Below are 10,340 nucleotides of genomic sequence, written 5' to 3'. Positions count from 1 at the left end.
CAAATGACCTTCAGCCACTGCTGTGGACCCTCCTAGGGGGACAAATTAGGAACCAAAACAGACAGTACAGAGATAATGTTGCTCCTTTCCATTGAACCCTACATGGTTTAAAGGGGATATGATTTTCAATAAGTTGAAGACCTGCAGTATATTAAGCCTACCCTGATGCCTTCTAAAGGGGGACTATAATGAATGTTAAATAAATATGCTTCACAAATAGATTGTTTGTTTAATGTTTTATTAGTGAGCATACATACCTAACATATGTATCTGACTGCAAACTACTCATGCTGTGAGTCCTAGGCTGATAGCAATTGTCATAGTTCTCTGCTAAAGAACTAGGAGAATTGTAGAGGACAATGCGTAAACATGGTCATATAATAATGAGCAGACTGTTTGCTCTAGGTCTGGTCACCCACAGCAACCTTCTGTGGAAATACAAACTATCCATGAGTGGATACCTACATGAGATGATGTTGTCTCTTTAAGGATGGAATTGAAATATCTGGTATTTTTATTGTTGGAGACCTGGAGTCCATGGGACATACTAATACTGTAGGTCGCTGTTCCTTTAAATCAGCGGTTGTTGTGCTTCATCGGTTTAAATTCCCCTCTCAGGAGGCAAAACTTTGGTCAAGGCACCCCCTTTTCTCATAACATGTCGATTATGTTGGTAGACCATCTCTGTGGTTGCTGGTCTACAGGTTCCTTCATGCTTTAACCATTGCATTATGCTGGAAGTTGTAGCCCAGCAACATTTGGGTGGAGCCACAATTATAGGAAAGGTCCTCTGATATCCACCACAAGTGGTACTGTTAGGAGTCATGGGCTAAATATTGGCTTAAAAGTGCCATCTGCTTAAACCTATTAGAACATGCAGATGCTCCCCTTCCAATAATTCAGGTCACCATTGAGGGACAACCCTAAACTTTGGAAATCTCTACCACAACCAAACTTAGAACTTCCCTGATCCTCCCCTGCAGTTGCGAAGAACTTTATAAAACGTGAAAGCCCTTGACGAGCAGTTATGTGGAAAAAGGACAGTGGTATGGACCTCATCAAAGGCAGAAGATAAACCTAAACTCTGAAGCTCTGAATAAGAAGAGGGACTACAAAAGAGATGCAGCATGTGTGTCCCTACTAACCATGGTGGTTTATTTTGTGGGAATAGGGTGGTTTTACTCTTCAGTACTGTGTTACAGAATTCCTTTGCCTTTGGTCCTCCATGGTTCATCGATCTTTGGGGTGGGCTTCTGCTTGGTGGCCCTCATTGATGAAGATCACTTAAACACTTATATGACCATAAGCTAATGGCAGGTCCTCTGAATAGTCCAACAGACCACTGAAATGAGAGGCTATGGGTACAAACGACAAATCTGGTAAATACAGATAGATCAAGCAAGGAAACCGGGTGGGGAACACTGTATCATGCTCCATACATGTGGTTGAACAATTTGGTTATGTGTTTAAATGGTGCCAGAAAGCTATTTGTCTTCTAGGGTTATTCATCATTTCTAGCCAATGGTTTTTGCCAGTGCCAGTCCATTCAGCCCCTAAATTGCATGTGGCCAAGATGTGGTTCCCACTCCTATCAGGCTCCACGCAGACCATCTGCAGCTCTACATAAACATCTCCAAGCAATTCTTGAGGAACCTCAAACATCACCATCTCGTTCCACACTGGGTTAATCATGTGCTTCGTACGTTTGGTCTGTTTCTTCTTCAGCTTCTGCGACTGGTGCTTGAGAATGACCTTAATGGATAGATCTGCGAGGAGGAAAGCAAGGGTTGTAAGCAACAAATTCTGCAAGTTGTCCAAAGACCAGTATTAGAAGGACATGAGAACTCAGGGGTAACTTAGGGGTCATAATAAACCCAAGAAGAAAATGAACTTGTGCTCAGTTCAGTTTACTGATATTTTTAAAAATTGTAGCAGTTTTATTCTCCAAAATGGGACTTTTGGCTCAGTCTGATGGTGCTTCTTCCAAGAGCTTCTGGTCTTTGTAGGTAACCAGACTGGGACCCAATTGCCAGTTAAAGTCCAATGTGCTGGAGGGAAGCTGCTCTCTTCCTCCACCTTTAAGTCAGAGAAGGTCCGAGCGATATGCAGAGCGGTGTCTCATTTGAGATGCTACCTCTATAATAAATGAACCTTCAGGCCACCAGTCCAGGACCATCATAAAAAGCTGATATGCCAAAGTCCCACTTAGCAGCATAAAACTGTGAATATATATGGAAATGTAGTTCCCTTACCTTTACCCAGCAGATTATTATACCGGTCACAATGGATATTTCTGGCTTTTATCACCACCACAATGAGACGGCTGGCCGCAGGGAGGTAACTCAGAGACAGAAGGACCTCACCAGAACCTTCTTGTTCCTATAGAGAACAAAATATTTTGGACAAATCTATAAAAGCTGGGATTATTTTAACTGTCCGTGTAAAGTGTCGTTTGGGGGATATATTTTGGAACCTAGAGAGATGCCATTTATTATCATTTCTAGGGATGTCCTTATGTATGAAAACAAAAAAACCCTTCCATGTAGGCCAACAATTTTTCAAGGCAAGGTTTCCAGACTATGACCCTTGTCTGCAATCAGGGGAACATCTCTCAGAAACTTGTCTTGAAAGGTAAAGTTAAAAGGCGCACAAACCTTTCCTATAACTGATTTGGGGCCCGTGGGCCAATCATCGCATCATAAGCCATGGATCCTAACAAAGGGGTGATAGGAGGGGTTGGTTTATACAGAGCTCATTAGTTATAGTTATAGTAACTCCCTTTGCTGCTTTATGATGAAAAAAAACCTTTGAAAATACTATTTTTTTTCCCCGGAAATAATAAGAACAGGCAGAATGAGCTGCCCCTTTAACCTTTCTCTGAATATAATCTGATTAATGTTCATGAAACCTTCACGCAGGAGGAGAGCCATTATCTTCCTGCTCATTTCCAATTGATCGGCTCCTCAGGCATTTGACTAATCTATTATACCAGGTTATTAAATTGGGGGCAGAGCGGAGCTATAAATATCCGCAGAACGCCTTGTCTCCTCTCCTGCTGTACAAGTGAATCAGACAAGATCTGCAGAGCCTTCTGTTCTCTGGGGCATCTCCGTGACGCAAACTGAGGTTCCTGCTCCCGAAAAAAGGGGGAAGGCGGCTGCCAATAAAAGCCTTTTGCTTCTCTCCTGCTACCTGATCTTGACTCAAGAGCAACGTAATATTCTTATCTGATAGGAGATACACTCATCGCATTAAAGGGGAAGTAAAGCTGAAGAGCAGACTACCTGTTATGATTTTAGCTTCTGTACAAGTAGGAAAGATCAGTGCCCCCAAAGATGACCCCAAGCACCACATACAATGGGCAGCTGACATTTATGAGCATTTACTTGCTCTTTATCCTTTCTTTATCTCTTCCACCCTGCCTCGTAATTCCATGGTGCATTGATGTAAACAACAGAAAGCCTGCCTTTAATCCAGAGGCCCTGACCCAATGCAAAAGTACCCCGCAAGTCCAATGATCCAGTGGTTCATAAAGAACAAGGAACTCACCTTCTCAGGAGGCCTGAGGTCCACCCATCTTGCTGCCCCAAAGGGAACACCTAGATTAGCCAGGTTCAAGGTGATTTCCCCAGCTATCTGGTGCCGGGAGTAGCGGTCGCAATGCCTCAAAGTGAGTGTTAGCTCAGCGTCTGCTCTTTCCTCATCCTGAAATGGAAACAGTAGAGCCTCGTCCCATACTGTATGTGGGGCCCTATTCATCAGCGACGTCTGAACTTCGGTTTGCCCGTCTTTGCTGGTGAGAATGCCCACTAGGTAGCTGTGACTCCCAGGGTCCTCCTCCTTGGAAAGTGGGCAACCAACAGCTGAAGAACAACACAAACAGTTAGGGAGATTGAACCTAGGAGATATATCTGCCACTGCTATTGACCCACCAGAGGAGGACAGCCTGGACTTTGGAGAACAAGGACTATAAGAAGTATGGTTGAAGGAATATAGCACAAACTGCACTCTGGAGAACCAAGTCAATCATCAAGAAGAACCTAAAAACAACCTGAACATCGGGAGAATATCACCTGGTTTGCAAGAATACTTTAGGAGCTTGGATCTTCTAGATCTACATCATGTAGCATCATGCCTATTGAGGCTTCTGAATATTCCAAAGTATCCCTCACCAACTTACCTTCTAATAAAGACACACGCAGTTCTCTCCTCTGGTGGTCGTATCCCAGGGAGTAGTGAAGCTTTGGCATGGGGTTCAAGCTTTGGTTGAGCTTCTCCAGATATTCATTCTCAGGGGCCAGAGATTCTTCGCGCTTCTCTACAACAGATATAGAGAGACACACAGTCTTATACAAAGGCTAAGGCCCCCCCAATCCCACCCGCGTGGTCTGCCCATTCTATAGCTATAGTACTGTCTTTAAATGAGATGCCTCAGATAAAGGGTTGGTTTGGGAAATATCTATTTTTGTGATACCTGAATTTATCTTCTCTGAAATGGTTTCCACCTTTCTCTGTGGTTCCGTCTCCCCCGACTCTTCATCCTCTTTTGCCTTCAGTGTGTTTTCCTCATCACCCCCTACACTGGGGCAGGGCTTTTTGCTTCTGTAGATGTAGGGAAAGTGCAGTTTGGCTTGAGGATGGACCAGCTCAGTGCACTTGTATATACTCATCTGTCGGGGAGAGATGAAGGCCCCAGAGACTTTTTAGAATTCACCCCATTCAAGATATTAATTCCTCCATGTCTAAGGCTAGATGTATTTACAGTGAGAATGGAAACAGCAGTCCTGTCCTGCTTTATGGCAGCTGAGATTCTAGCTATCTGTATAACAGAACATTCTGTCCCAGTGGCTGCACAGATCCTATCTGATCCCCATTGTAAGCAGCAGTCCTGTCCTGCTTTATGGCAGTTGAGATTCTAGCTATCTGTATAACAGAGCATTTATTATGGTATAAGGAGTACAGCAGAGCAGTTCTGGAAACCCAATATTTACTTACATTAATGAGAAACAGTACCATCGCTGCATTGAACAAAGGTTCATATTTACAAGACGTGCTACTGACTTGATTCAGGAAATGAAAAAAAGATAAAGACAGGGATGGAAAAAACAAATCTGTTTCCATGAGAGGAATTTATGTGCCACAAAGTGGCCCTTGAAGGTCCCCTGAGTGTTTCCTATAATGAATTTCTGATTGACAGACAGAGAACTCCCATATCAATGAGCTGCGAGTCCTAATTTGCTCCATAGAAGGAAATTGGTTATTGCTGATATAGAGGGGAGGGGGGGTATTTGACCAAATCTGGCCCATGACTTGCCAACATTATAATGGGCACAATCGTCCAGTATTTTGTGCCACTTTTCACCAGTTACAATTATAGATGGAACATTGCACAGAGCTCACTATCCATGTCCCTTATTGGGAACAGCAGGGCTCTGAAAGGGTTAAAGCACGGCTGATCCAATGAGGTTTCATTCCAAACGCCCCTGCATCTTGTCTGTAGTCAATACGGCCACAGCTGCTGGGCCTGCAGTCCCCTGGGCAACAACCTCCCATTCCTTCAATGATGTACTCAACCCAACTTCAGTGGTCCCCAACGTTTTTTTGGCCCAGGGACTGGTGTAAAGGAAATTTTTTTTGCAAGGACCGAGAGGGGGGGTTGAGGGTCGGGGGGGTTGGGAGGGGGTCAGGGGGGTCAGCGGCAACTGCACATCCAATTCGGGCACTCTGGCGTTAATTGCAGGCAAGTCTCGTCGTCCCAGTTCACGACTGTCCGCGGCCCAGAACTGGTGGGGGACCCCTGTTTTAGGGTAACTACCCCCTACAGGCCTGGACTGAGAATTAAAATAGGCCCTGGCATTTCAGGTACATAGAGGCCCACTCAGCCAATACAGAGGCCCAACCAGCCCCAACCAGCCCACTAAATAGTGACTTTCTATGGCTCCTTATAGCAGCCCCTCTGGCATTTGCCACAGATTGCCAGTCCGGGCCTGACCCCCTAGATTTTACATGAGGTCCAGCGCAGAGAAGCGAATACCATTGCTAATCAGCAACACAACTGTACAAAGACGACCTGGAAGTACTGGTTCTGTAATGTAATTTCACCTCCACCCCCATTGTGTCTGCAGAGAAAATCTTAATTAACTGAAACACTTCCCCCCCCCGTTTGTGCTGGAAAAACAAGCAGAGCAAACGGCACAAACCTAATTCAGCAGGATCAGCCTGAGCTTTATTATTCCAAACCCCACAGCAAGGAGTTGGGGTGCATTCCCCAGAATCAATGCCCCTCGCTATCTTGTTTCTATCTCCTTAGAATCCCCCCCCATAAAGCTCAGCCATTGCCCCCCCCAAAATCTCCAGTGTCAGCTTTCCAGACTAAAATGGGTTAAAATCGTATTGAACGAGGGGAGCTACATGTTCATTTCAACTATTCGCAACCATCACGGAATGCGTTGCTTGGAAACTGTTCTGTCTGAAGGACCCCCACTCTGAGAGCCCTTTGAAGTGATGTCCTGGGACCCCCTGATTGCCGGATTCTGGGGGCCCTTGAGCAGCCGATGTCTGCGCTATAATTCATGGCTGCTCTTTGTCTGACTCATTCCAGTCCTCCCGGGCCCCGACCCACATTCGCTTTTTCCACGGGAGCCGCACGAGAAACGTATCTGTATTTACTGATTCTGCTGGCAGAGGAAATTCTTTTTTAAAGTGACACGAGAAAAATTGAACGGTGGCAATTTCCCCTTTAAAAAGGGTCTAAAAAAATCGACATTTGCCCCTAAAACTACAAATTGTGGAGCTGGTTCTACTAGTGTGGCCCCAGGCAGGGGCCAAGCCTAAAGGTCAATTGGGGTGAGATTTTTTCTTTTTTAGCAAACACCTCTCTGGCCAATGGGTTTCTTAAAGTTATTGGCCATAGGGTTTCCAGTTTTGACCTGGACAGCCTGGTTTTTTGAAGGACTTCCATAAAAACTGCCTTCTCCAAATTAGGAAAACCGGGCAGGATTCCCTATGATTTATGCGGGAATCACTGATCATAGCCTCGCCCTGATGTCACAGACCCACCCCATTGCATCATTGCCACCTTTCCCCCCCAACAAACTCTGGGGGGAGGTGGGGCTGTGAAGCGGCAGGGGGCGGGGCAGTGATGTAGAAAGGCACAGCCATGACTCAGTGGGGGCGGAACCGTGAAGTCAGGGGCGGGGCTATGATGTTGCGATTGCCAATTGGCTGATTGCTGCGTCAATCCTAGGAAATCCTGCCCAGTTTTCCTAAACTGGAAAATCGGGCAGCTAGTTTTGACCCGAACAGCCGTTCAAAAGACTAGGCTGTCTGGGTCAAAACCAAACAGGTGGCAACCCTACCAAAAGGTGGCAACCCTAGTCATCACCTTTAAATTAACTAGTTAGTATGATGTAGAGAGGGATATTCTGAAACAATTTGCAGTTGGTTTTCATTTTTTATTGTTTGTGGTTTTTGACTTATTCAGCAGCTCTCCAGTTTGTAATTTCAGCCATCTGGTTGCTAGGGTCCAGATGACCCTAGCAACCATGCATTGATTTGAATAAGAGACTGGAATAGGAATAGGAGAGGCCTGAATAGAAAGAGGTACAATAAAAAGTAGCAATAACAATACATTTGTAGCCTTACAGAGCATTTGTTTTTCCAGTGGGGTCAGTGACCCCCCATTTAAAAGATGGAAAGAGTCAGAAGAAGAAGGCAGCTAATTCCAAAACTATAAAAAAAAAAAAATGAAGACCAGTTGAAAAGATTCTTAGAATCAGTTATTCTATTACATAATATAAGTTAACTTAAAGGTGAACCAACCCTTAAAATATAAATTGGCTTAATATATCTCAGAATAAGCGTCTTCACTAAGGGGCACATTTACTATTGGTCGAATATCGAGGGTTAATTAACCCTCGAAGTTAAATCCTTTGACTTCGAATATCGAAGTCGAAGGATTTAGCGCAAATAGTTCGATCGAACGATCGAAGGAAAAATTTGAATCCATCGATCGAACGATTTTCCTTCAATCCCAAATTGCCTAGAAAGCCTATGGGGACCTTCCCCATAGGCTAACATTGGTGCTCGGTAGGTTTTAGATGGCGAAGTAGGTGGTCGAAGTTTTTTTTTAAAGAGACAGTACTTCAAATATCGAATAGTCAAACAATTTTTAGTTCGAATCGTTCGATTCGAAGTCGTAGTCGAAGATCGAAGTAGCCAATTCGATGGTCGAAGTAGCCAAAAAAAATACTTGAAATTCGAAGTATTTCTTATTCTAATCCTTCACTCGAGCTAAGTAAATGTGCCCCTAAATGTAGGGCAGCTTGGGAAGGGGAACCCAAATTATCTAAAAAGTTCATAAACCACAAATTGCAAATTGTCTTAAAGTTTCTCTGTCTATTATATACATGGGGGGAGGTCGGATCATGTTGCTCCCGTCCCATGCCAACAATTGAACCATAACAGGGGCCAATACAGATGGAGACGACCACATTAACTGCCCCTAACCAATAGGATCTGCCTGATAGACGTGTCTCTGTCCCTGGGCAGATACCGGTGGGTAGGCGGGTCAGATCGGATCAGAATGGAGGCAATACGGGTGGTTGGATCTCAGTACCGTATTAACGAATAGATGTGCCCGTGATCCCAAGGGATTTTTTACCCTGCCCTTCTGACTTTCTGCCAGATATTGATCGGGGAAGCCCATCGGCCCACGGCCAATAAGCTACAGCTTTTATCGGCCTGTGTATGGGGGCCTTAAGATGCCGCCACATACTGTAGCTGCACTTATTCATATGGGAGGGAGTTGCCATAGTGGAGTACATTACAGTATGAGGGTATTGATCTTATTCCTTCCTTGTATGTAAGTGGGTGATGTAATACAAAAACAAAAATTATAAATATATAATATACGACCCATGTGGATCTCCAAAACGCACATCTAGAAAATCTGGGAAGGATTGCACACTCCCTTTAGGAAAATGAAATCATATATTTATTACAGAGGAGAAACAAAAAATATCCAAAAACTACAAAAATGAAAAGTGAGCCCAACGCGTTTCGACCGTAGTGGTTTTCCTCAGGGGCACAAATAACAAAAAAGCAACAAAAAAGCAACAAAGAAAAAAGGCTTTTTTGTTATTTGTGCCCCTGAGGAAAACCACTACGGTCGAAACGCGTTGGGCTCACTTTTCATTTTTGTAGTTTTTGGATATTTTTTGTTTCTCCTCTGTAATAAATATATGATTTCATTTTCCTAAAGGGAGTGTGCAATCCTTCCCTGGTGATGTAATACAAGACATTTTGCCTTTAAAGGTCCCTAACAATGATTTAAGTTTCTACTGAACCCTGAAGGGGCAGGGGTTTGTTTAGACAGAAGATACAAGACATACAGCTGGGGGTAGGGGGACGAATAAATATGTGCTGCAGATTTTAGTGAATAAGTCCCATTCTGTTGCCCCCCACAGAGCAATGGCAGGAACACAAGAAGCTTCACGTACCTGTTGTCCTGATTGGAGGAGATTGGCCATTGTCACCGCAGTTCTATCCCCACCTGCCCAGGTGTATTTCTTCCTCCTCATCCAGCTGAATAGCAGAATTAAACTGCATAAAGCCAAGAAGATCCCAAGAACGGCCCCCACTGTGGCCCCCACTGCTATCATGGGCATGGGCAACATTGTAGGGACGGGGGGCAATGTGGAAGTTTATATGTCTGTGCCAAGGCTCCAGGTGAGGTGGCCACTGGCCATGGCTCTGCACCTGCTCAGGTATCTTGTATGTGCCAATGGGAGGCAACCGGGCACAGATGGGCAGAGAGAGCTGGAGTAGGTCTTCTCTATACAGCAGCTGTCAATGAATTGGGCTAGTGCTCTCTCTCTCTCTCTGACTCTCTCTCTCTGACTGTCTCTCTCTAGTTCTCTCTCTCTCTCCAGGAGAAAGGGGAGGAGCTCTATAGACGTCAGGTAACCTGCTCTTCTGTATCTTCCAGCCTCGGGCTCCTTCTCTTTAGCATATCCCAGCGGGACTGGAAATTCTGCTTCATTAGTCGCATCTGGAATGTCAGGGACGAATGAACGGTCTCTTATCCTTCGGGATCTGCACAGCCCGACCCACACTCTCATATCTGAGACTCTACTTGTCACGACTGAAATGTAAAGGGGAACCCAGGAACGGTTTTATTGCCACATAATAAAAGAAAATGTCATTCTGAGCAACTTCCCAATATACATTCATTAACGGCTTTTACGGTATCTGTCTGTCCTTGTCTGTGCTCCAGTTCTGACTCCTGAAACAATGTAGCAGAAGTCAGGTCTCTTCCAGCTGTCTTATACTAACTACAT

General features: G+C 44.6%; 1 protein-coding gene across 2 annotated transcripts; it reads right to left on the bottom strand.

The window, feature by feature from the left end:
* Positions 1 to 221: 221 nt before the first annotated feature.
* On the bottom strand, positions 222 to 9,881 carry LOC108713749 (synaptotagmin-13). 2 transcript variants are annotated; one of them, XM_018257304.2, is made up of 6 exons: positions 9,501 to 9,881; positions 4,475 to 4,670; positions 4,181 to 4,318; positions 3,550 to 3,863; positions 2,253 to 2,379; positions 222 to 1,766 (listed from the first exon to the last, which is right to left on the bottom strand). In XM_018257304.2, the coding sequence occupies exons 1-6, from the start codon at positions 9,675 to 9,677 to the stop codon at positions 1,459 to 1,461; spliced, it is 1,260 nt and encodes a 419-aa protein (XP_018112793.1). In that variant the 5' UTR covers positions 9,678 to 9,881; the 3' UTR covers positions 222 to 1,458. The 2 variants fall into 2 exon arrangements, with proteins under 2 accessions (XP_018112793.1, XP_018112794.1); XM_018257305.2 differs by lacking the exon at positions 4,181 to 4,318 and having other exon boundaries at positions 9,501 to 9,696.
* Between the last annotated feature and the right edge of the window lie 459 nt (positions 9,882 to 10,340).

This window comes from Xenopus laevis, chromosome 4L (assembly GCF_017654675.1).
Source record: "Xenopus laevis strain J_2021 chromosome 4L, Xenopus_laevis_v10.1, whole genome shotgun sequence".
In the NCBI taxonomy this organism is placed as follows: Eukaryota; Metazoa; Chordata; class Amphibia; order Anura; family Pipidae; genus Xenopus; species Xenopus laevis.
The sequence above is the reverse complement of the archived record's forward strand: the minus strand, read 5'-3'. Positions and strand labels throughout refer to the sequence as shown.

What these genes read in the sequence shown, in the direction of transcription:
- LOC108713749 (XM_018257304.2), bottom strand. Translation starts at nt 9,677, where the DNA reads ATGTTGCCCATGCCCATGATAGCAGTGGGGGCCACAGTGGGGGCCGTT. An exon ending in TTCAGAGAAGATAAATTCAG is followed by an intron (nt 4,319 to 4,474) that starts GTATCACAAAAA and finishes TATCTGTTGTAG; the next exon opens with AGAAGCGCGAAGAATCTCTG. An exon ending in GCGTGTGTCTTTATTAGAAG is followed by an intron (nt 3,864 to 4,180) that starts GTAAGTTGGTGA and finishes GTTGTTCTTCAG; the next exon opens with CTGTTGGTTGCCCACTTTCC.